Source organism: Solanum pennellii, chromosome 1 (assembly GCF_001406875.1).
Source record: "Solanum pennellii chromosome 1, SPENNV200".
In the NCBI taxonomy this organism is placed as follows: Eukaryota; Viridiplantae; Streptophyta; class Magnoliopsida; order Solanales; family Solanaceae; genus Solanum; species Solanum pennellii.
Genome location: NC_028637.1, coordinates 1,217,813 through 1,245,298, shown reverse-complemented (window position 1 = coordinate 1,245,298; position 27,486 = coordinate 1,217,813). Strand labels below are relative to the sequence as shown.

General features: G+C 27.9%; 4 protein-coding genes across 5 annotated transcripts; all 4 read left to right on the top strand.

Annotated features, from left to right (window-relative positions):
• Positions 1–1,086: 1,086 nt before the first annotated feature.
• On the top strand, positions 1,087–4,701 carry LOC107031943 (protein NRT1/ PTR FAMILY 7.1; the record flags this gene model as incomplete). The annotated part of the gene is made up of 5 exons (XM_027914024.1): positions 1,087–1,213; positions 1,742–1,959; positions 2,547–3,106; positions 3,469–3,756; positions 4,006–4,701. Coding segments are annotated over 5 exons (1,758 nt in total), but the record flags the coding sequence as incomplete, so codon positions are not given.
• Positions 4,702–12,466: 7,765 nt separating this feature from the next.
• Positions 12,467–17,827, top strand: LOC107003514 (delta(12)-fatty-acid desaturase FAD2-like). 2 transcript variants are annotated; one of them, XM_015201859.2, is made up of 2 exons: positions 12,467–12,617; positions 16,376–17,827. In XM_015201859.2, exon 2 carries the CDS (start codon positions 16,406–16,408, stop codon positions 17,555–17,557), a length of 1,152 nt encoding a protein of 383 aa, XP_015057345.1. In that variant the 5' UTR covers positions 12,467–12,617; positions 16,376–16,405; the 3' UTR covers positions 17,558–17,827. The 2 variants fall into 2 exon arrangements, with proteins under 2 accessions (XP_015057345.1, XP_027772361.1); XM_027916560.1 differs by lacking the exon at positions 12,467–12,617 and adding an exon at positions 16,245–16,287.
• A 2,706-nt stretch (positions 17,828–20,533) lies between these two features.
• LOC107029491 lies at positions 20,534–21,169 on the top strand. The gene is made up of 2 exons (XM_015230922.2): positions 20,534–20,875; positions 20,981–21,169. Exons 1-2 carry the CDS (start codon positions 20,537–20,539, stop codon positions 21,005–21,007), a joined length of 366 nt encoding a protein of 121 aa, XP_015086408.1. The 5' UTR covers positions 20,534–20,536; the 3' UTR covers positions 21,008–21,169.
• A 4,611-nt stretch (positions 21,170–25,780) lies between these two features.
• LOC107029480 (formin-like protein 14) lies at positions 25,781–26,725 on the top strand. The gene is made up of 2 exons (XM_015230911.2): positions 25,781–26,407; positions 26,512–26,725. The coding sequence occupies exons 1-2, from the start codon at positions 25,820–25,822 to the stop codon at positions 26,536–26,538; spliced, it is 615 nt and encodes a 204-aa protein (XP_015086397.2). The 5' UTR covers positions 25,781–25,819; the 3' UTR covers positions 26,539–26,725.
• Positions 26,726–27,486: the final 761 nt, after the last annotated feature.

Here is a 27,486-nt window from a genome sequence, read left to right as displayed (position 1 = left end):
AATTTTATTATAAGATGACATTGTCCATTAACCCTTAATATTCTTGTTAAGTAGGGTTACGAGGCTCATTCAGAATTTAAAATTTTATTAATATGAGTTTTAGTTCTTTTAGGTTACTGAATTTTGTTATCTTTTTGAAATAAAGTGGAACACTATCCTTTTTTTTAGGTAAAGAAATGAAATTAATTGTAAATTAATAATTTATATATTGCATCATAATTTTGCCAAAGTTGTTCCTTTTACTTTTTTTTTTCAACTTGCAATTACAATTCATTTTCATTGTTATGAAAGGACTGTTAGAAACTATTGATTTTTTTATACGATTAGTGAGTCATGAATTTAAAGAAATTAAACACGATAGGACGGTTGAAGTTTCTTCACTTAATTTCGAAATTTTGTGTTCGAGTTCTGGAAGTGTTGCATCTAGAAATAAATCTTTTTATAAGACGTGAATGTTTATTTAGTCACTCTAATTTAGATATCGAATATAGAATTGAATTTTTTTTTTGTAAAAAATCAATTTCAACCTATGTCATCAAGTCAAAATTCACTTTTAAGGGTTTCCAATGAAACTAGAGAAATTTTGTGGCACTTTTTTTTATGAAAAAATATGTTAGATATATATATAATTTTTTTTTTTGGGCCTATTGAAACATATTTTTTTGAAAATGACTCTTTATTTATATTTGTCTATATATTGAGCTATTTCTTCAATCAATTTTCATCAACCTTTCTATTATTGCATGCATAAATATATTCATAATATTCAAGTACTTTTAAGTTTAAGTTATATACACGATCATTAAAATAATTTCTTTTGCATTTAAATTTTGCAGAGAATGTCCCAAATGGCTACAATGGACACAACTCAAGTCATGCCAAAGGTTAGCTTATTATATTCTAATTGTCATTTTGTTTGTGCACTGACAATATATAATTTTTTTATTAACGATATAGAGTCAAAATCATCTTACAAATTATGTAATTAACTTGTTAAAACAAATTAAAATACACTAATAATATTAAAAAAAGATTATTTTTACATAATTACTTGTTCATATTTTTATTTTTTTATTTTTTATTTTTGTACAGATAAATGAAAAGAATAATTCAGATGGAGTAAACAAAGACATCAAGCAGGGAGTTGTGAACAAGCTTAAAGTCTTTAGAAGCAAAAGAACTGGTGGATGGTATTCAGCATTTCATTGTTTAGGTATTTATAATTTTAATCATTACGTTTCAGTTTATGTGACAGTATTTTCGTATTAATTTGTTAAAACTAAAGCTAACATATTTTTATTTATATATCATAGAAATATCTAATTATGGTAGCTTTTATTATAGCTTTTACTAATTTTAGAAAAAAGACTCTCTTTTTTCTTTTTTAAATTAAGTTTTGTGTCGAGTCAGATTAAATTAAGTAGCTTTTATTAGCTACGAGCTACTTAATATAACAAAAATTTTAACTTTTTCTTTGGGCGTTGCGGCCCTTTCACATACCCTCCTAAACGCAAGATGATTCATGTATCGGACTATCCTTTTTTATAATAATTTAAACACTTTACGACGATTATAGATTCTGAATTTCCCTCAACAAGGTATGCTAGATTCTGCATGTATTTATATCTCGTTTGTCACACGTGCATCTATAATCAATTAGTAAAATATTTTAAGTAATTACAAGCTCAAAATAATATATTATTTGATTAATAATTTATTTTATTTTATTTTTTTAATGCAGTAAACCAAGGACTTGTAACACTATCATTTTTTGGTGTTGGTGTGAATTTGGTGTTATTTTTAACAAGAGTTTTGGGACAAGATAATGCTACTGCTGCTAATAATGTTAGCAAATGGACTGGAACTGTTTATTTGTGTTCACTTTTGGGAGCTTTTATAAGTGATTCTTATTGGGGAAGGTTCATCACATGTGCCATTTTTCAACTTATTCTCATCCTGGTAATTATTACTATATCATCCTACTCGTTTTTTCAGTCTGTTTCGAAAAGAATAATACGTGTATCCTAATATATTGACTATTGTTATAACTTTTTCATCTGTTTATTTCTTCATATTTTGAATCCTCTCGGCAAAAGTTCTGGTTTCACCACTGGTTATGTCTACAATTGCAAGTTGTAAGAGTACTTTTGTTATGCGGTAAAAGTCATTCTTTCTTTCTTAAATTATATGTTTAATTAGCCAAAAAAATGTCATATAAAACGAGACGTGAATAACTACTCGACCTTTAGTTAATGAGAAATTTAGTTTTGTTTTTTTTCTCTTTTGAGTAGAGGATATCAATACCATACTAGTTTTGACTATTGTAATGAGTTTTAAGCTTCTTACATTGACAGTATAAAAGAATTTTCATGTTATCAAATCTCTCACTTAAACGAATGGATCGATGTTGTCACTAAAGTATAACTACAAGTAATCGTTCATAACAAGTAGAACATGTTATTACATTACACCAGTACTGTTACAGTTCTTTATGTAGTCAGTGTATACAAGTTTAACTTTGTTTTTTTTTTTGTGATTTTAACTAGGGACTTGTGATCATATCATTGACATCTTGGCTATTCTTGATTAAACCAAATGGATGTGGAGATGGTATACAAAATTGTGTAGCCCCATCATCTATTGGCACTTCATTATTTTACTTAGCCATATACTTAGTGGCTTTAGGCTATGGTGGTCATCAACCTACAATTGCAACATTTGGATCAGACCAATTTGATGAAGCAAATCCTAAAGGAAAAATCTCAAAAGCTGCCTATTTTGGCTATTTTTACTTTGCATTAAATGCTGGATCTTTAATTTCAAATACAATTTTGGTATATTATGAAGATGGTGGTAAATGGACACTTGGTTTTTGGGCCTCTACTGCTTCTGGGCTTTTGGGCCTATTTGTTTTCTTATTGGGTACTCCTGGATATAGATATGTTAAGTCATTTGGGAACCCGTTGCCACGTGTCGGTCAGGTATTCGTTGCCGCGTTCCGAAAATGGAGAGTGCCTAATGTTGATGAGACAGAGTTGTATGAATTGAATGGGACAGAATCATCCATTAAAGGAACAAGGAAGATACTCCATAGTAATGATTTCGAGTAAGTACTGTTCGATTCATATTATCTGTCTTCTAAGTGACGCACTTAATAAATTAAGCTTAGCTTGAGATATGTCAATTATGTATACATACAATTAGATCACACTTATTCTGAACTTACTGACTCTAGATCTTAATAAATTAGGCTTAGCTTGAGATATGTCAATTATGTATACATACAATTAGATCACACTTATTCTGAACTTACTGACTCTAAATTTTTGTTTCCCTGTATAATGAACATATCGACAGTAGATCTTTTATCACCTATATAGTGAACTTTCTGACTCCAAATTCTTGATTTGACTATGATATGAAGTTTTGTTATTTAATTTCTAATCACATTATTTAAAAAATGGCCAGGAAACTAGACAAGGCAGCAATAGTGACAGATGAAGATAGGCAAAGGCCAGTGATTAATCCATGGAGGCTATGCACAATAACACAAGTTGAAGAAGCAAAGTGCATACTGAGAATGTTTCCAATTTGGCTATGCACCATAATGTACTCAGTCATCTTTACACAAATGGCCTCTTTATTTGTTGAGCAAGGTGAAGTCATGGATGCCACAATTGGGAATTTCCACCTACCAGCAGCTAGCATGTCAGCATTCGACATATGTAGCGTGCTAACGTGCACGTTTCTCTACAGGTAAGGGTGTCAAATGAGTGATTTAAACTGAATTTAGTGACATATAAGTAAATGAGTGTGTTTAACCAAATAATGTCTCAAATTGTAAAAATAGTCATTGTCATAGAGTTTCAAATTGAAGTGTCACACATGTGAAATTTTAAACTCCAAGACAATGGTTGAAAAGTGGCTATTTGTGTAATTTAACCCTAAAGGGCTATTCAGACGTCATTTTTTCATGAACTAATTTTACGATCCCTATATGTGTAGGTTCATGGTGGTTCCATTAGCCGGAAAGATAAGTGGGAATCCAAAAGGATTGTCTGAGCTCCAGAGGATGGGAGTTGGACTAATCATCGGTATGTTATCAATGGTTGCAGCCGGTGTAACAGAAATTTTTAGGTTAAGAAGAGTTATCCCCGGAAATGAAACAAGTTCACTAAGTATTTTTTGGCAAATTCCACAATACATACTTGTTGGTGCCTCAGAGGTATTTATGTATGTTGGACAACTTGAATTTTTCAATGGACAAGCACCTGATGGGATAAAAAGCCTAGGAAGTTCACTTTGTATGGCATCAATGTCACTTGGAAATTATGTTAGTAGTATGCTTGTCAACATGGTTATGCATTTCACAGCAAAAGGGACTAGACATGGTTGGATACCTGAAAATTTAAATAATGGCCACATTGATAGGTTTTACTTCTTGTTATTTGGTTTGGCATTGGTTGATTTGGTTGCATTTGTGTTCTTTGCTAAGTGGTACAAAGGAATCAACATTGAAGATAGCAATCATGGGGAAAAAGAGATTGATCAAGTTCTTGAAAAAGTTTAGAGTGGCTATTTTTTAAAGAATTTAGAGTAATGTGGTTTATTTTAGTGAAAAAAAAAAAGCATGACCCTTAAATGTGATGATTTTAAAGGGCATGATTGCTTCTAGTTTTCTATTTATAAAATAATTGTTTATGTTAGGGTTTCCCTATGAAGTTATTTGTTTAAGAAAATTGTAATTTCTCATGTATATATGCTAATAAAATATTGAAGCCTTTTGAATTACTAGAACTTCATTTCTTTAATTATTTATCATGTCTTATTTAAACTTTGGCTTATTAATTCTGAAATTATAGAGAATTTTTATTTCCAACTTCTTTGACACAAGTGCATGTCCTAATATATGTTTTTAATTATTGTAATATATATTACTTTTACGTCATTTTTAAACGTTTTTTTATGTCAATTTACGTGATATAGAGAGCTAATTAAATTTTTATATGATTTTTAGATATTTAAAGTAGATATTATTGTGATTTTCTAGTATTTTTGTTACTTATTTTTTAAATAATATATGTTACTTTATTTTGTCAATTTATGTGGCACTGATAAAATTTTGATATGATTTTTAGATATTTAAATTATTTTTAATGTTTTTTTAATTATTGTAATATATATTACTTTTACGTCATTTTTAAACAATATATGTTAATCATACATTCCTATTTGTGGCACTGATTTGAGGGCTGTAACGGCCTCTTCCTGTCATTAAGAAATTTATATGGTCTTTTGGACTCGAATTTGGATTAGTAAAACTCATGATATCGAACTTGAAGTATAGAGGTTAGTTTAGAAAGGCAAGATTTGAAAGGTGAATTGCAAATCAGAGCTTGAGCTAAATAATTACAAATTTTCTCAATCAACATTTCATATCATGTCAAGTCATTATTCTTTAATTTGTCATTTGACATCTGATAACTACTTAGATTTTAATTAATTTAAAATTGTGCAAAAAAATTTCAAAAGCAAAATTGTTGAAAATTCCTCTTACTTTCAAATTGTAAAAATTGTTCTACAACTAATATGTGATGATGACTTATGAAAATTATTTTATGTCAAGCAGAATTATCAGCCACAAACTAATAAAGGGACTTTAATTTTAGTAGGGGAAAAACTAAAATATGCTATTGAAATAGGAGGAAAAAATTTAAGGATAAAGGGTCAAAAATATTTCTCAACTTTGATTTATTGTTTAAATTTATCTTCGCCATTAAAATAAAGTTAATTTTACTCCTCGTGTTACTAATTTCACCAAATTTATTTCCCATTAGGCAAATTGACCAATTTTATTTTTTGAAAAATCCGATTTCTTATTTTAACTCAATAACTCAACCCTGTTTAAAATAACCCGAGTCATTCTCCCAAATCTCCTATATTTCCATCTACTCATTTAAAGGATGCAGCGATTTACCTAAATTTTCTATTAAAATAAAGTTTTTCAAATTATACATGATTTAGTTTTATAAAAAATATCTTCCCAACTACTAACAAGTTTTTGTATGTGATGAGACACATCAAATTTATCTATCCTTAATTATTAGTTTTGAGTTTATTTTAATGATAAAGAAATTTCAGGTAGCCAAGCTACGAAGCAGTGGGAAAATACTTAAACATACCATTAAATTTTGAAAAAAGATATATCTATGTCATTCATAAAAAATTTGGCTCGTTTATCATTTCCGTTTGAATAAGACTCATTTATACCATAACTTAGCAACTAAAATAACATAGATGTGTCAAATTTTTAATGGATGATAAAAGGATAATGTTAGGGCTTTCATGGTTATGGTTAAACAACCAAACCAAATCGTAATCCGAGCCAAATCAATTAAAAAACCCGATATTTGGTTTGATTTGGTTAGGTTTGGTTTTTAAATTTTTGAAACCGATATTATTTGGTTTGGTTTTGGTTTTACTAAAAAATAACTGCAAAAACAACCAAACCAAACCGATAAATTAGAAATATAAATTTTATAATTATTTATATATTGTTTATAAATAAATATAAATATTTTGTTAAATTTTAAGTAACTTAAGTCTTTAACTTTAAAAATTTTCTCAAGCCTAACACTTAAATTTTAGCTCGATTACAACCCTAAGTCCAATTTCATCAAAATTTATTACCTACCATATCTTTCATAATATAGTCACACACTTAATCACTTTGTTCGTGTAATGATAACTCTAGTATTGCTAAATTGCTTAATTTGAACCAACAATAGCTCTTCTGTTGTTCATGTACTAGATTTTTTTTTATCAAGATACGTATGTCCTAAAAAATTTATTACTTTCAAACTGAAAAAATCAGAAATACTGAACCAAATCGTCAATAACCAAACCGATGGTTATTTTTTTTCATTTGGTTTGATTTGATTTTAGAAATTTAAAAAACCGACTAGATTGATTTGATTTTTATTTTGATTTTAATTTTAACTAATAAACAATCCAAACAGAACCACAAACACCTCTAGAGTTGTAAATTTTTCCGACTTCTTTTAAAAGAAAACACCACTTCACGAAATCTAGTTGAATACTATCTCGTCCTTCTATGTAATAACAATGAATTTGCCTTACTCATATATCATATTTTTTGCAACATATATAACTATTATGCTAAGTGATTTAGAAACATAAATTTATTTTTTGAGTGTATAATAGTAAATAATATGAGTTTGTGGTGCGGTGATAGACTGTTCTATTCTTAATTAAAGGTCTCAAATTTAATTTTTTAGGTATGAAAAAAATTATGTTGAGAGATTCATTTCTAAATAAGTCTTATAATGCGCGATTTAAATTTAATCGAAATTGCAATACAAATTTCAAACTCCAAATGAGAAATAAATTACGGAAAAGGGTTAAAATTAACCCTGAACTATGTGAAATAAATCACTTATACCCTTGTTACATTTTGGGATCAAAAATGTCCCTGCTGTTATCCTAAGAGACCACATATAAACTCAAGAGTTAAACACCCCATATTTTTATTGACTTGGCAAGTCACGTGGGACTAATCCTTCCACCTAAGCATTGTCAACTTGGATTCATTACAAAAGAACTAGACCTTTAGCAGCGACAATAGTCGCCACAAAAGCCCAAAAAATCGTCACTAAAAGTTTTTAACATTAAATTCTAATTTTGTGTTTTTTTCTTCATTATTTTAAAAAAAACAAAAATGATATCGATTAAGTAAAAGTTTGAAGACACTATATGTTTTATTTTTATGTTATATGTATATGCATAAAATGTACAATGATGCATTATATAGTAGGAGATGTGTTATATGTATATGTATAAAATGTACAATGATGCATTATATAGTAGGAGATGTGAATCGAGAAGTAATTTTCATGATTTTTCGTAATAATATTGGGTGTTTTTAATATTAATATTGCAAGTTATTTATTTTAGAAAAATAGGTTTTACTATTAGTCGTCACCAAAAATCACTCATAACCTTTAGTAGCAATATTTTGAAATTTTTTGGCAACTTTGTCGCCACTAAAGATAAAGTTCTTTTGTAGTGAATCTTAGTTGGCAACGCTAAGGTGGAGGGATTAGTCTCATATGACATGTCACGTCACTAAAAAATTGGAATTTTAACTCTTGAGGATATTTGTTGTCACCTAAAATAAAATTGGGGGTATTTTTAATTCCAAAATGTAATTGAGGGTATAAATAATCTATTTCGTTTAATTTAAAGATAATTTTAATCCTTTTCCGAATAAAAAAAAAAGTAAAAAAAAAACGTGCATAATAATGAAATGATACTGTAACCTAGAGGATCTAATTTGTTCATTTACTAGGCAATTAATATTGTTCATCAAATCCAAATTAGTCAACTTTTTGAAATGTGAACCAAATAGGTGGAAAATAGCAATAAATTTGGTAGACAGACCCTCGTAAATTATATATGTATTAATTGTATAAATTTTAAATTTTGTCATTAGAGGCTTGTATGGAAAAATTAAGAATGCACCATTCATACATGGTGTTCGAATTTTATATATTGGCGGAACTCATCGGTAGTCTCTCTCTTAAAGTTGACATGAATTTTCACTTAGATTTTTTAAGTAGATTTTATTCGTTTTAAACATCTCAAGCAAGGGTTTGATGTGTGATTTTGACACATTGTCATTAATCAGCTGAAATTACAAAGTGTGTGTAGTACACTTACGGATGACATATCATGATGACTAATTAAAAGTTAACATATGACATTTAAGTGTAAAAATAATAATTTTAAAATAAATTATTAAATATGATTTTGAGAACCATATATGACATTTTTTCTTTTATTTTTTGGAAAAAAATGTGTGTTTTGTTCTAATTCTTTTGTTCAAAATTAGTGTGATGATTTTTGAAATTTTGTTCTTATAATTATTTTTGAAATTAGTGCGGTAGTTTTTTATCATGATTTTGCATTGTGGAAGGTAGAATTAGTGGTAAGGATAAAGAGTGAAGAAGAAGAAGGAATAAAAATTAAAAAATTCAAAAAATAAACTCCTCACAGCTCAAAATGTGTGCAACACACACAATATGTCAAGCCAGTAAAAAATATCATACTGACACAACCGAACATGACATGAGGTGTTTAAAATGAACAAAGTCTAGTTAAAGTGTTTAAGTGAAAATTTGTGTCAACTTTAGGTGACCGCTGATGGATTATCAGTTTATATTTTTGTCAATTTTTGAATTGACACACATACTAATAAATCAATAATTGATATAGTGAATTTACCATTTTATCCCTATTAACTATGAAGTGGATGAATTTTAAAAAAAAACTTAATATTTTCAAGAAGTTTTACATTTTCCAAAGTAATTAATTGAGGATATAATAGGTAAAAATATGTTTTTTTTTTATTTATCAAAATGGACATATAATTGTGAACATCTAAAAAAAAATATGGACGAATAATTAGAAATGGACAGAATACTAATCATACAAACATTTATATAAGTTTTTTAATAATACAGTGTGATGGTCAATGCAATCTCCATTAGTATGTGATTTATTAAAATAAAATTAACTATTTATTAAAATACATAACATGCATATATTGATTTAATGTAAACACTCTATGCAGATAAGTTTTATCCCTCAAGATAATATACCGTATTATAATATATAGCCTTTGTCATTGTTTTTGTCTTTCGGATGAACACTTTGAAATTGAATATCGAGTAAACCCTCCTTTATTAGGCTTTTATTTTTATTTTGAATATTTAATAATAAGGATATAATAAGCACAAATGAGTAGCACTTTCTCTTATTATTTTTATTTGTCAATTTTATTCGAAAATAAATATCTATTTTTATTTATCTAATTTAAAATTTTAAGAAATAATTTATCAACTTATATCTATTACATCCTTTTATTATTATTTTAATTTATTTCTCAATAAGTCAGATGACTTATTATAATAAATAAAGATGAGATAGAAAGATTATAATTTTATAGTAATAGCTCTATATTTTATTTGCGAGCAAAACATGCATTTAGTTTTTTTTTTATATTGCTATTTCTTAATTCTTTTGATAGAAATAGCTTCTTTCGAAATTAGGTACTGCATTCGTCCGGAGTTGTTTGTCATGTTGTGCTTTTCGAAAGTTGATTTGACTAATTTTCAAAGTTAAATTAGATCACATTTAATTTGATATATTTTTTTAAAAAATTAGATATTCTAAAACTATATGAAAAGTACTATAAATTGCAAACCTTTTTATATATTAATATGATGAAAAATTATATCTTAAAATGTTAGTCAAAGTTTTTATAATTTGACTTTAAAAATAAAAATTATGACAAATAATTCCGGACGAAGAAAGTATAATAATAGCCGGCTAATTAAGGATTTTTTCTTAAAAAATCAATTATATCAAATTAAATATGAACAAATAAATATAAACGAAAAAGAGTTTTATATGTCTTCCCTTAGAAAAAGTATTTTATATGTATTCCCTTACCATCATAATATAATATAATTTTCCATTTTCAACATATAAGAAAAGGACAAATATCTTCTAAAACATTAAATAAATAAAATATTTGAGATAAGAGGAATCAAACAAACTACCAAAGTAGACAAATGTTGTATATAAATAATAAAATAATACCACTAAATTCTTTTAAATAAGTTTGGAGGTGATAAAATCAAAGAGAAAATATTTGTTATGGACAAAAATATTCTAAATAATATTCAAATTATTTTCTAGTGCTTCACAAATTACAAGACACTCAAATGAAACACTTTCTTTTGCCACTTTGTCATTTTCACCTCATCAAGATTTGGTTTTTTCTTTAGTCACATGCAAAGTTCAACTCATACACTACCTACTTTTGTCTACATTAATATTTGAATTTGTTTCATTTGGAGTCGAGTAGTCGTTTGATAGCTGGATAAGAAAAAATTATTAAAATATAATTTTTATATAATTTATATAATATTTAATAGATAAATAAAAAGTAAATTATTTATATATATAATTAATATGATATCTGATTGGTATTCTGTTCGTCTTATCGTTTTATATTGATCGATCATTTTGCTTAATATCTAAGAAATCATAAGCAATGAGATAATTTTATTAATTCAATCTCTTAAAATTTTATTGGAAACTTTACAACAATGGTGAATACTTTCAATAAAAAATAATTGCAAGGGTAGTATAAAAAGAAAATAATTGATGTTTTATTTATTTAGTAAGGTGGACACTAATATGAAATGTATTAAATGCTATTCATTTACACGCCATTTTGTAATTTTCATGCTTATGATCTCGACTTTTGAATCGTGATAGTAAGAGAGACACATTCGTATCACTTTCAACGTATCCCATCCTTTCCGACCTAACTTACACCAACCATTTAAATATTTCCTCCGTCTAATAATAATTGTTCACTATACAAAAAATAATTGTCCGACAATATTTGTCCATTTTAAAAAATCAAGAGCTAATGTACCTTTTATGTCTATTTTATCCTTGTTAATAAATATTATTTTATCATCTAACACATTTTTCAAAACATTAAATTTAATAAAGTTAAAAGATAATATAATAATGAAAAAAAATTTGGCCAGAAAATTTGATCAGAATGATAAAATAACATATTTCGCTATATGTTATTTTATTTTTTTGAACATTTTTACCCTTTCAACTTTAATACTTTTTAATTAAAAAATGAAAAATAAATCAGTTTATTTTATAATAAAAAGAATATTATAGACTTTTTAATTTTGTTTATTAAATTTCTCGCTATTTAGCATTACCCTATGATAATTTCATCCCTATTATATATTGTTTCTTAAGAGATGTTCTAAATTAATAATACACAACTATTATTGATCCGAAAAATAGCTACATAAAATAATAACAATTAAAAATATTATTAATAGGATAAATTCAATATAATACATCTTTAATTAATATATAATTAAATGATATATAAGATCAATAAAAACCAATTAAAACATATCATATAATTTTATTATTTTTTCTACACCATCCTTAAAACTAATTTGGTACGAGAGATAACATATAACTAATCTCAAAACCACTTTGGTACAAGATGTAACACATAACTAATCTCAAAATTTTAGTTTAAAAACACATTTATCGCAATTATAAAATAATTTATCAGATAATTAATTTTGAAATAACTTATTCCAAGATAATTAATTTTATATGATTTTTTGGAATGGTGAGGGAAAGATATTTTTATTTTTTTTATTTAAAAAATTAAGATTTTTTTTGAATGACGTGTTGAACAACCAATAAGGTAATGACACGTAACCATCTTAATTGCTTGTTACGTTTAAAGCATGCATGTGATTTGTATAAATAATTAAAAAAAAAAAGAAAAAGAAAAGTGCCTAAGCCTCCTTATAAATATAACACCAAACATTATATTTTATTTTATCAAAAAAATCAATTTTCTTTTCATAATAAAATTAAAATATTCTCTCTCTCTCTTTTTTTTTTTTCATAGAGAAAGAAAGAGAGAGTGTGTGTGGTGAAAGGAGGAAGAGGGTGCTTTTGCTTTTCTCGAGGTAATTTTTTTTTTTTTGTGATTTTGAAGATTTTTTTTTGATTAGAAATTTTGATTTATGATGCTTGATTTAATGTGGGTTTTTTTTATTTATTGATTTTATATGTGTTTATGATGGAAAAATCACTTTTTTTTTTAGATTTTGTTTATTTACATTTAGAAATTATTGATCTGATAAAGCTTCAAGGTGTTTGATTCGATGTGGGGTTTTTTTTTTTATGAAATCCGCAGCCGCTAGTCTTTGGGTAGTGTTTATGGTTAAAAAAATCAGTTTTTTTTGTTGATTTGAAATGGGTTTCTTATGGATGTGTTGTTTTGATTATTTTTGTATGTTTTTTGGTGGAAAAATCAGTTTTTTTTAGCTAGATTCAAAGTGGGTTTTTATGGGATGAATTTTTTTTGATTGATTTTTTGTGTGTTTTATGGTGGAAAGAATTGATTTTTAGCTCTAAGTATTGGTGTTTATGTATTTGCATTAATGTTAGTGTATTTTATTAAGATTTTTTTAAAAATTGATTTTGGTTGAATGATGAGCTAGCGAGAATGAATTCGACGGAAAATTATATTGTTTATACATGGTTAAAAAAAGCTTGTTTATGTGTTTTATTTTTTATATTTTGAACTTTTTTTTTAATGAAAATTCTAATTCCGTTACGAGTTTGATTGTTGTTTGTATCGCCCAGATCTGTAAAAAAAAAAAAAGAGTAAAGCATCTTTAAATTTTGATTTTATTGTCCTTTTGTTTGATTCTATGCATGCATGAGCCACTTGTGGTTTTTATTTTTTTTGGGTGGTTGGTATTTATTTTTGTCTGATTGATAAAGTACAATTTTTTTTTAATTTTGGGTATTTTTTTTCTCAATTTGAAAAGTTTTATTAGGGGTAGAAAGATGAAAGTTGAAATCAATTGTGGTGGCTACTATAGTCCAAATCTACATTATTATATATATATATATATTGGAATAAATGTAAAAAGAATTAACTTTTTTATGATGTGTTTGCTTATATAAAGAAAAGATTTCATTTTCTTTTAATCATTTAATTTGGATTTGCTTTGCTTTTTTGAAATCTTTATGTTGGTTGGTGTGATTTTGACACATTTTTTTAAAAAAATCTAAAATGGAAAAAAAGTGATTGAAGAGTTAAAAACAAAAAACACAGTTCGATCCACAAAACATTTTGTGTTAGCAGGGTTCAAAGAAGGGTCATATCTAAAGGGGTATGACGTAGATAGTTTGCTCTAATGTAAGCATTAGTAGTTGTTTCCATGGCTCGAACTCGACTTAGTAGTTGGTCATATTTGGTCATATTTGTTTAGATTCAATGTACCCTATTTTATGAAATTATTTGTTACTTTAGGATGGGGACATATGAATTGTTGAAGTACATAGGAATTATTTGTGTGTTGCTCCTTTGAGTGGTCAAAATTTACTATAGTGGTCATATAGTTTGAATGGTTCCTTCAACGGGGTCGGATTAGCTTGTGTGTATCTCGACTGTTATGATAACCGTTTACCAACATAGCCGGGTAATTTCGTCCACGACCTACCAAGCCTTGTCCATATAGGAAAAAAACTCCTCTAGCACCAACACATAACGGGTGATTCCTTTCACCAAAACTTAGGTGTACGCGATGAAATCACATACCTCCATAGTCCCAACTTATGTGATACTCTTTCCTTTATTTTTGTATTTAGTAATAATTCGACTTTAAAAGGGTTCATTTGTGACTCATTTAAACAAGTTTCAAATATGTTTCTTTCTAAAACTTCGTGCTCAGTCAAACAATTTAACTATAAAATGGTTATTTTATCTGCACAAATAGTTATGACATGTTTAGATTACAAGTTTCGGGAAGTCTAATGTTCTTTCTTAAACTCCGTGCATAGATTGAGACAGTGGGAGCAAGTATTTTCTCTTGGCTAGGATTTGTGATGTATAATTAGAGTCCTTCCTTTAAAAAGAAGGAATTTTGGGATATGTTATTTTTGTACTTTGTGAAATCTTGTTTGATTAATTCTTTTTCTACTTACCACCAACAAAAGAATTTTTATTCTCTCTCTTCTTTTATGTAAATATCCAAGTGGACCACTATAAGATTTTATTGTTGTAGTTTTGGTGGAAATTTAATTTAATTTTGCTGTCTAATTGGTTGTTTGTTGATGTTATTAAAACTAATTTTCCTTGTATAATGAATCAATTAATATATGAGGGTCTAATGATCATAGCATATAGCTACTTTAAGTAACCTTCATTGTTGATGAGTTGAATTATATCTTTTTTTGATTAGTTTCATAAATCTTGTACTTTGTTGAATTTGAAGGATCTAGAAATAGTACAATAACGTGTCGAAATGAAATTTACATATATACAAACACTAGACGATTTCTTTTCATCTGTTCTATCCTATTCTAAGTCAACTCTAATATTATTTTTTGTAACTTGATCAAGATGTTAGTTCCAAGTTAACTCTAATATTAATTATTGTTGCTTGATCAAGATGTTAATTGTGTGAAGTATGTGATTTGACTAATTATTTGTGTACAGCTAGTGAGAAAACATTAATTTTTTGGCATAATGGATCAGTAAGAAGATTTTATTTTGTTAGGGGCCTAATAGTTTGGTGAGATGTCCATTGAGCTATTTATTTATGCATTTGAGAAATGTTTTTGTGAAGGAACTCTTATTATGCAATAAACTTCATGTTCAATTTTTTAGCTGTGAAAACTGGCCTAATATACTTGAGGCGTTAGGTACAATCTACTTCCTGTTGACGTGACGAAAACTTAATGATTGATGCCAACTTTCTTTTTGCACATACATTGATTAGGTTCGCGTGTGTGTGTGTATGTGAAAGGATTTCAATTCGTTCACGCTTTCTCCCTATTCGATAGAGTTGGAGCGGGAGGTGAGACTGAGGGTTTTTAATTTTTACTCGTCTCTTTTATGTGTCTGTTTTCAACATATAGTTAAGACACTGTATATGATTTGAAATTTAATTTAGAAATTTCTCTTCTTCTAAGCTATAGTAACTGACTTTTCATGCAATTATAATCATATCGTTGTTCATTCATGGAGATAAGTGGTTATAGCTAATGTTTTTTGCATTATACTAACCAGAGGCTAGAAAAAATATACAAGTAGGAGAGGTCTTAGCCTTGGTGACTTTTTTCCATCTATCCTAGCTTATGTTGCTGGTGGGGAGGTGACAAGTATTTCGTAGAATCAGTCGAGGAGTGCGAATGCTGACTTTATCAGCACGGATATAGAATGATAATCATAAGTTGTACCGACAAACAATGGCAGGGAAGCTGTTGGTGAGAAATGGTGAAAACAACTAATGCTGAAGGAATATATTGCAAGTTTTGGACTTGAATTATCATGACAGTGACTTGATATGTCTATTTATTAGTATTATTATTATGGGCTGAAAGTGTTTGTTGCTTGCATACTGTGTGGTCCAATGTGCATGATGTGGCCTACCATGTTTCTTGCATTTCTGGCCTCAATTTTTTGTTTTGGAATTTTATGTGGACCGCGTCACTATGGTCCTCATGTTTCTGTCAGTAGATTGAATTGTTGATTTGATATAATTTCCCTGCCAATGATGGTTTGATCTCTAAATCAAGACCTTACATGAAAGGTAGATTAGGGGGGTCACACCTTGTTTGGTCAGTGACAGGCTAGATTAGAAAATAGTAACTCAATTCTTTGATGCATTCATTTGTTTAGGAATAGAGTCTAACATACAGATTGTAGGTTTGGGATTAAAGAGGCAGCGTAGCGAAAATGGGAGCTGGTGGTCGTATGTCTGCTCCAAATGGCGGGACTGAAGTAAAGAAGAATCCTCTTCAAAAGGTACCAACCTCGAAGCCCCCTTTCACAGTTGGTGATATCAAGAAGGCTATCCCACCTCACTGCTTTCAAAGGTCTCTCATCCGCTCATTCTCCTATGTTGTGTATGACCTCATACTCGTATCCATCATGTACTACGTTGCAAACACTTACTTCCACCTCATTCCATCACCATATTGCTACATTGCATGGCCTATTTACTGGATTTGCCAGGGTTGTGTTTGCACTGGAATTTGGGTTAATGCCCACGAATGTGGCCATCACGCCTTCAGTGATTACCAATTGGTTGATGACACCGTTGGACTTATCCTTCACTCTGCTCTATTGGTGCCGTACTTCTCTTGGAAATATAGTCATCGTCGCCACCACTCCAACACTGGCTCCCTCGAGCGTGATGAAGTCTTTGTGCCTAAGTCTAAATCCCAGCTCGGATGGTATTCCAAGTACTTGAACAATCCACTAGGCAGAGTTATCACACTCACAGTCACCCTCACTCTTGGCTGGCCGTTATACTTGGCATTCAATGTATCTGGCAGACCTTATGACCGATTTGCATGTCACTATGACCCTTATGGCCCAATCTACAACAACCGCGAGAGGCTACAGATCTTCCTTTCTGATGCTGGAGTTCTCGGAGCTTGTTATCTGTTATACCGTGTTGCCTTAGTGAAAGGTCTAGCTTGGCTAGTGTGCATCTACGGTGTACCCCTTCTAGTCGTGAACGGCTTCCTTGTCCTGATCACCTACTTGCAGCACACTCACCCATCACTGCCTCACTACGACTCAACCGAGTGGGATTGGCTTAGGGGAGCTTTGGCAACCTGTGACAGAGACTATGGTGTTCTAAACAAGGTCTTCCACAACATCACCGACACTCACGTGGTGCACCATCTGTTCTCAACCATGCCACACTACAACGCAATGGAGGCAACCAAAGCAGTCAAGCCACTACTCGGAGACTACTACCAATTCGATGGTACCCCGATTTTCAAGGCAATGTGGAGGGAAGCTAAAGAGTGTCTCTACGTCGAGAAAGACGAATCATCTCAAGGCAAAGGTGTCTTCTGGTACAAAAACAAGCTCTGAAAACACTAGAACAGAAACTCAGCTTGCTTTGTATTGGTCTTTTGGTACTGTTTGGTCTGTCTGTGTCTTAAGTATTTTGGATTTAAGTTAATTTAGCTAATGTGTTGTCTTTGCTAGTGAGGGGAGGTTTATGTTTGATGAATTTTTTTGATAAATTAAAGGACAAAAAATTTAGAAAAATGTAAAGAGGATCAAAATGCATCCTCCACCTCCTCTTAGTATGTAATAAACTACCAGTTTTAATATAAATGGTTGTGTTTGTGTCTACAATTGGATTAGAAGCATTCTTTCATGCAATTCGATGCACAAAGTATTTCGTGTTCGAGGATGGATTGCATTCACTATTTATTTATTTTTTTGTGACAAAAATTATAAAACTTAGTAATCACTGACTACTTTGTTTGGGTGTGGATCGGAAAAAAGTAGCAGATAGAGGAAAGCTAAAGATATTGGCGAAAAAGTAATGGAGGATCTGATGCAGAGTACCAATAGTTAGACAATAAGACCCTGTGCACCTTAGCTATAGTTTTGTTGACACGTAGCATTTGAAGCAATATACGACATGTTTTTTGTATTTTAAAAAAATGAGCTCAACCCTCATTCTAGGAATAAAATGAAGATATTTTGTGTGGTAATTAAGTTAGAAGTTTTCAATCATGATAGTTCCTTAAATAGCATTTGAAACAAAATAGACGCAAGATACTCTCTATAGAACTCGACAAAATAATCACGTAACTTTGAGAGGATGCACTCCTCTCAAAGTGGGGTCGTAGTACCAAGCCTGACTATATCGCTTTTTTAAATTTGAAACGCGTCTTGAAGAGCTTGTTTGGTACTTCATTCTTCTCAAAATGCTTGTCATCCTTACTAAAATATGTGTCATTATAAAAGTTAAAAATAAAATTCATTATTTTTTCTCCATTTTACCCTTAGTAATAGTTGTTCTTGAAGACCATATAATCACTTCAATTATGGCATATAAATATGTACGTTTTTTTTACCCCTGCCCAGAAGCTCACCTTTTTGATCTCTTGGTGACTCGAACTCTTAACCTTAAGGTTGGAACTGAAAAATGCCTAACATCCGAGCAACTCGAGATTATATCATAAGACACACATAAATATTTTCTTAAAGGACATGTAACGATAAACACGATAATTATTTTGAGACGGAGTAAATACTAATGACTATGGAGAACAAGGACATTTTGGTCTTTTTATTAAAATAGGGATATTTATGTCTTTGCACAAAATATAAACTTCTAGAAATTGATTCAATTCAAATGTCTGATGGGCCTATTGGGCTTAGTGTCAGAGTTTATTGGGTTACTATGGGCTTCTATTTCATGCTTGGGGTTTTATGCAAACTAAATGGATTAGACAATTTTGGGATTATTTTGTCACGACCCAAAACGAGTTCGAATGACAGTCACACTTAACCTCGTGGGTGGGCAAATCAACGAATTCAACCCTAACTTATATTAAGCTTACGAAAAACAACCACAATGCGGAAACACAAAACTTATTAATGTGAAACAAAATTCACTCGAGTCCGTTGCATATTATTCCCAAAACCAGAAAGTTATCACATCAAGGACATATACAAGTATCAAAAACACCATAATAAATAAATAAATAAAATAATTTGTGTCCGAAAACTAAGAACATCATAATATGATCGAGAGAATCCAACACGAACTCGAAAGAATAGCTCATTCAAAGCCATAACTATAGAGTATATACTCTTGCAAATTTAGCTACTTCAAAATCTACTTTCAGAAATAATGTTTGGAGTTTAAACTTATAAATATTATATTTTGATATATGTACCTTAAGTGAAGTAGCCTTTATTCAACTCATATTACAATTTCACTTTTTGCATCTAAGAAAATAATTTATTTAACATTATTTCACTTATATCTAGAAAAAAACATTATTATTTCATTCTAATATTACAAATTACTCAATAAATTATGGAGTTTGATGTGACATTGTTGAATAAAAATATTATAACTATAGATCCAAATCATGTGGGGATTATGTTACTAATTAAATATTAATGAATGATGATTCTAAAGAAATGTCAAAATTACCTTTATTTCTTTTTAATATAGTAAGCCACTTGAATCTCATAAAGTTACTTGAGTCATGTGATAAAGTTTCTTATTCCTCCATTCAAACTCACTTTTTACCTTTTTTTTGGTTTCACTCACGTTTGATATTTATAATAAAATTCGATAAAATTTAAATTTATAATAGGAAATTTTGTATTAGAGATAAGATGCTTCCTAATAAAAATGATTCTATATTGTCAAAAATAAATAAGTATTTATCACTCCACTATAATTTTTATTGATCACTTTCTACCTGTTTATTTTGTCTTGACGTGTTTAAATCTAGTTTTTCGTATTTAATTTTAGATTTTTTAAAAATATTGTGTATAGTTTGTTATTTGCTGTTCAATACTGTATTAAAAATTAATTAATTTAAATTCATCTATTACATACCTAGTTTCTAAATATTTTTTTTCTACAGAACTTAAATTCTAGACATTTTAGTTAAGGATGAAGCTCATTCCTCCACAATTCACGTTGATTTGCTGAGATATTTATTCAAAAAATTAATTCACATGAATAATCGATTCCTAAAAAGACATAGCTATTATTTTTAATTGTTACAACAAAATGTTTCTAATAATAAAAAATATATTATACTAAATAATTAACATGAAAAATCGATTCCTAAAAAGACATAGCTATTATAGTGAAATTATTGTGAATAATGGTTCTTATAATTTTAAAAATAATATATAAAATATAAGAGTTAGGAATGGATTTAATTAATCAATTTCGAAGAAATAATATTTTATGCACGTGGATCTATATGGCATTGAATTATGCAAGTGGATCTATTTGTATATATATATATATAGATGGTTATTATCTCTTCATAGTATAAACACTTCATTTGTAAAAAAAAAATGGTAATTATGAAGATGCTCATGATGTTAGTGGTGGTTGCAATTTTATTTTTCAGCCACCATCAAGTGATCGTGGCGAAAGAAGTCGTCCTGGTCGATGAGAGAAATGAGTCATTAAGCTCATCCCCAGCCCCCGCAACGACTTGCTCGGCTAATAATCAACAACAAGTGAAGACATGCATGTACGAGACAACTTCAATCGAGGCGTGTTGCCCTGTATTCAAAAAGATACTTGGAACTAGTTGTCCTTGTTATAAATATGCTGAGGATTTGGACAATCAAATCTTGATTACTCTTGAAGCTTATTGTGATGTTACTACCCCATGCAAGGGTGTGCAAGTAAGTCGATCGTCGTTAATCATTTTTATCTGTCGTTTAAGATTTTAATCCACTTTTTTATTTATGAACATATTCCTAATGTTGTATTATGTTAATTAATTTCAGGTGATTAAGCTATCCAAGGATGAGTAAATATGAAGTGTTTGATGGTTAATTATTTCAGATCTTGTTTTAGATTATTTTAATCTCTTTATGTTGAAAAGTCTCTAGCTAATTAATAATTAATAACTATGTAATTGCACATTAGCAATTTTATTAGTACTAATAAAGGTGTTTTTCTATTGTTATCCATTATATTGTGTTGTGTCGTTACTTAAAATGTATTGTACTGTATTGTTAAATTTCGTTGTTAAGCAACAATGTAAACCCTCATTTTATGGAACAACTGATTTGGTATGTTTCCCATTGTTAATATCTTTTTTCAATTATATCCTGGCATAATATTTCATAATACTTTTTTACCCTTTACCCTATATTATTTAAATTTAGTTAAACATCCTGCCCTAGAATAATTAAGGATATTTGAGTAAATTTATAAGTACAATACAATACGATACAATGAAATCAAATGTTATTAAGCAACAACAAACAATATAGTCGAGCCAAACATTGTATCTCCATACAATACAAACAATAGAGTACAATATCACACTTGATAATGACAATCGATTCTCTAATTAATATTCTCCCTAAGATGGTGTAAGAAATAAAATCAATCGATTCTCTAATATTAATGTTATTTCTCTTACGTATTAATTATAATATAATTATAAAAATAATAATTAATTAATTAAATAAAATAAATTAAATTATAGATTAAAACTAATCTGGTAATACTTGTAGTTAAATTGTTATAAGTAGTAATATAAAAAAAGTACATCTAAAGATTGTAATATTAAGTCTTAAATAGATACGTGAGGCGATTTTTTCGAATACCATAAATTTATAGAAATTAATTCTCTTCAAATGTCTGATGGGCCTATTGGGCTTGGGCTCAGAGTTGATTGGGTTTACTCTTTTGGGCTTATATTTCATGCTTTGGGCTTTGTGCAAACTAAATAGATTAGACAATTTCGGAATTATTATTGAAAAAATTTACTCAAAATACACGTCTTACATTTTTCTTATTTATAATATTTCTTTTGAATTCTGAAAACCTCTAAAAAAAATTACTTCTTTAATGTATTTGAACTATATATTAATATATTCCAGCTAATATTTAATATATTCAAGCTACATATTACCGAAAAATCATGTTTGATGTTTTGTAACAAAGTTTAGATATTTTTAAATATTATTATTTCATTCTAATATTAAAAATTAAACTCAACAAACTATGGAGTTTGACGTGACATCGTTGACTAAAAATTATGATAATTATAGATCCAAATCATGTGGGGGATATTTGTTAGTAGTTAAATATTAATGAATAATGATTCTAAAAAAAAAATACTAAATTAACTTTATTTCTTTTTTAATATAGTAAGGCATGTGAATGTCATAAAGTCATCCAATCATGTGATTAAGTTTCTTATTCTTCCATTCAAACTCACATTTTACCTATAAAAAATGCCTTTTTTTTTGTTTATGCTCGATATTTGATGTTCGATATTTTATGTAGAGTTCGATAAAATTTAAATTCATATTAAGAAGTTTTATATTTGAGGAAAAGCGTTTTAAACAAAGATGACTCTATACTGTTAAAAATGAAGAAATACGTACTACTTGATTACAATTTTGTTGATCAATTTTTATCTGTTTATTTAATTTGTCTTGATATGTTTCAAATTTAGTTTTTCGTATTTAATTTTGGAATTTTTTGAAATATTTTTTTTAGTTTGTTATTTAATATTTGATATTGTATTGAAACTTGATTAATTCAGATTCACATATTTCATGACTAAGTTTCTAAATATATTTATCCTGAATTTAAATTATGGACATTTAGTTAAGGATGAAGCTCATTCCACCATAACTCACGCTGATTTATTGAAATATTTATTCAAAAAAATTAATCTAACTTGATTATTGATTTGATCGATTTATATGTCAGTCAAAGAAGAAATGTTTGTAATTGCTTGTGAAATTTTATAGCTCAGCAGTTTAATTATCTGACTTTTTTTTTATCTTACTCATTAGAATTTAAATCTCCACCTTATAATATCCTCCTATTTTTTCTTTCCTTACATTCGATATATACTAATAATAATAATAATAATAATAATAATAATAATAATAATAATAATAAAAATCTCAAATCTCAAATATAAAATGCATATCCTAGTTTGGCACCAATCAATTAAAGTTTCTCTTAGAGAATTTTCATAAATTATTTTTTACAACCAAGAAAATTCTATATATACAATTGAATATTGTGAAGAGATTAATAATCTCTTTGTTGAAAAAGAAAGCCTTAAAAATTAAGAAAATAAGTTTGATGCAAATTTATCAGATCATATTTAAGAATTTCAATATTTGAATCAAGGTTTCAAATAAAATTAAGTGAGTTTTTATTTTAAAAAAAATGTGAAATCTTATCAAGTAACTTTTATATTATTACGAATCTTACCAATAATCTACAATAGCCTGTCAAATAAAATTTTAATAAAGAAATAATTAATACGACATAGCTTTATTTCTACTCATAAAAATTATTTCCAAGTAAGTAGTTATGTTACAACTCAATTTTCGATAAAACATCGAATATATTGTAATATTAATCTTATACATATATTTCTTTTAAGTTATCACATTTTCATTGATTGACATATTTTACTATCATATTCTTTTTATTATTATTATACTTTACATTACTTTTTTTTTTTATTAATTCTCCTTTCACATGTGCTTGGTTTTTTTATTTTTAATTAAGAAAAAATAGAATATGCATTTCTTTTTTATTATTCTCAAATTCCACTTATAATTATATATATTTTTTAATTTATGTGGTACTTTTTATTTTTTGGGAGTCGAAAAATTTAAGTATGACTGAAAATTTGCGCGTGTAATCTTTATAATTTTTTGAAATGAAATTTATATATATATGTAAATTATGTGAAAAATACTATAAGTCACAATAATTGATAGTTCAGAATAATTAAAAAATATATAAAAAAATTATCATTAAAAATAAATTTGTCTGAAACACTTAAAATTTAAAAAAGTGTAACATAAATTAAACACGAATGGATATAATTTTTTTTTTCATATTTCAAGAGTTCAAGTTTTATGTACCACGTGAATAAAATGTAAAGTTTTTATTATAATAATATTATTGCACCTAGTGGAAATTTGGAATAACATACATTATTGTCCTTTTTTTCTGAACAAATTTGAATTATTATCACGTGGAATATCAATTATTTATTTTCACCACCTACTACCATTTTGCTTCTAATTCCCCACCTACCAAACAAACCTTTATATATATATATTTATATTTATTACAAAGAATTTTTTGAAATACGAGAAGATTGTTTGAGATATGATTTGGATATATTTTATATCAATTTAAAAATGAGTTTGTTAGTTTTAAATTTTAACAATTAAAGATGTTAAAATAAAAAATATTTTTGCATTAATTTTTTTTCGTAAAGAATTTGACTTTTTTCAATGTGATCTATTATTTAAGTCAGTTAGAAATCGAAACGGAATCTGAAAGAGATCAGACTTCTAGTAAGAATAGGTATGTATTAAATTGTGTAAATTTAAAATAGTATGAAAGGATATTTTCTTTCAAAATGTATAATTTGTATTTATATAGATGCAAACTTAATGAAAGATAAAATAAAATGAAATTTTTTTTTCATATAAATAGAAATATCTACTAGTTGAAAATATTTTGTTTTATTGATATATATATTAAACTTTTATTATGTGAAATGGTGATGATATTAAATAAATTTAAAAGAAAAAGTAGATTTAGATATCGGTCCTAATTTATTAGGTTTAAGGCAAAATTATATTGTTAATTTATTCTACAATTTCAATTTTAACTTGAAAAAAATAATTAAAGTTTGAAAAATAGACTTAGAAGTATATTAAGTTTTCATTCATAAAATTGACTTTTAATATTTGACGTTTGTAAAAATAATGTGTCATTTACTACTACTTTTTTGTTAGATTTACCTAATTCCTTGGCTAATTTACTTTTCATTGATGTTTGTACAATTAAATTAATTCATAAAAGGTTTTATTTTTCGGAAATTTAATTTGTTTTAATATTATTTGTCTGGATAATTTTTAATTGTTACAACAAAATGTTTCTAATATAAAAAATATAGTATACTATATAATATGAAAAATCAATTCCTAAAAAAACGTAACTATTATAGTGAAATGGTTATTATCGTTAAGGTTTTGTCCTGATTTTATTTCCATTTTTGAATTTTAATTTTACCGAAGGAAAATTAAAGCATTACCATAAATACTTTAGTTTTTTCTGAAAGGAAAATATAATCACTTCCATATTTGGTTTATTATTTCCTCGGAGGAAAAAGTTAGGAGATCTCATATCAACACAAGAATTTCGATAGATGTTTAAGATTTTAGTTTATGGGGAGATTTATTCTTTCAACAATATTATGTTTTTAGTTAAATTTTTGTTATATGATCTGCAATTTGTAAGCTTATGCATAACGTCCTAATCATCCCTTCATAACTGAATACTTATAATTTTAAAAATAATATATAAAATAATTACTTTATTGAAAAAAAATATAAAACATGATCCGTTAGGAATGGATTTAATTAGTCATTATCGCAGAAATAATATTTTATGCAAGTGGGATCTATATGGCATTGAATTATGCAAGTGGATCTATATGAATTTAATTAGTTATTTTTCGAAGAAATAATATCTAAACTAACTCTAATAAATTATTTTTGTATATATATAGATTTTTATTGTCTCTTCATAGTAAAAATACTTTATTAGTAAAAAAAATGGCAATTATGAAGATGCTCATAATGTTAGTGGTGGTTGCAATTTTATTTTGCAGCCACCACCAAGTGATCGTGGCGAAAGAAGTCGCCCTGGTCGATGAGGGAAATGAGTCACTAAGCTCATTCCCATTTGATTTTCTATGTCAACATTTGTCGTGGCCGTATCCATGGCCACAACCATGCCATCGTTCCAGACCAAGGCCACGGCCACGACCACGACCACGGCCACGACCACGACCACGGCCACGGCCACGACCACGTCCGCAACCACAACCACGACCACAACCATGCTCACCACCACCTCCACCACGGAGATCACCATCGCCTCCACCACCGAGATCGCCACCACTTCCACCACCAAAATCACCACCACCACCCGCCCCAACAACGACTTGCTCGGCTAGTGACCAACAACAAGTGAAGACATGCATGTACGAGACAACTTCGATCGATGCATGTTGCCCTATATTCAAAAAGATACTTGGAACTAGTTGTCCTTGCTATAAATATGCTAAGGCTTTGGACAATCAAATCTTGATCACTCTTGAAGCTTATTGTGATGTTAGTACCCCATGCAAGGGTGTGCAAGTAAGTCGATCGTCGTCGATCATTTTTATTTATCGTTTAAAATTTTGATTCACTCTTTATTTATAAATATGTACCTAATGTTGTATTATGCTAATTAATTTCAGGTGATTAAGCTATTCAACGATGAGTAAAGATGAAGTTTGTGATGCTTAATTATTTTGTTTTAGATTATTTTAATTTCTTTTTATGTTGTAAAGTCTCAAGCTAGTTAATAATTAATAACTATGTTATAAGACTTTTAATTTCTAGGGGTACTTTTGTAATTGCGCATAAGCAATTTTAGTAGTACTAATAAAGATGTTTTTGTATTGTTATCCATTTGTATTGTATTGTGTCGTTATCATACCTACAATGTTGTTTTGATTGATAATTAAAATATATTGTATTGTATTATTAATATTCCGTTGTTACGTAAGTCGTAACAATGAAAATCCTCATTTTATGGAACAACCAATTTGATGTTTTTCCATTGTTACTTGATTTATTTTTTGAATGAAGATAAATTAGCGAAATACCTCTAATTTAATAGTATTTAAAAAAAATATCCTAAAAAATAGATATTATTGGGAATTAATAATTTTTTGAGTTAATTTTTTATTATGAAAAAGATATTTTTTATTCGAATAGAATCCTACATAATATATATATGATATAATGACCTTTTATATTGATAGCAAATATGAAGCAAGAAATTAAAAAAAATCAAAATAATTACTATTTTTTTCAAAGCACGTGTATCATGATGCTAAACTAATTATCAACTACACCTTTACTAAAGCCACACCTACCACAAAAATTTTTAAAAATTTAAAAAATAAAAAAAGACTTGATTTTATAGTCTTAGATATATCATATAATAAAGAAAGTTAAAATTAATGATTTGCGAAAAAATGAAAGAGATAATTCTTCTTAAACGGATTAAAAAAAGTAAAATAAATAAATAAAAAGAAAGAGAATATTATATATAGTGTATAGATACTCCATAATTTTAAATAATTACTCTTTCAAAATTTTATTATATGCTTTTTTTAGCTTTTATATTTGATCCAACATAATTATTTTTTAGATGGTATATTTAA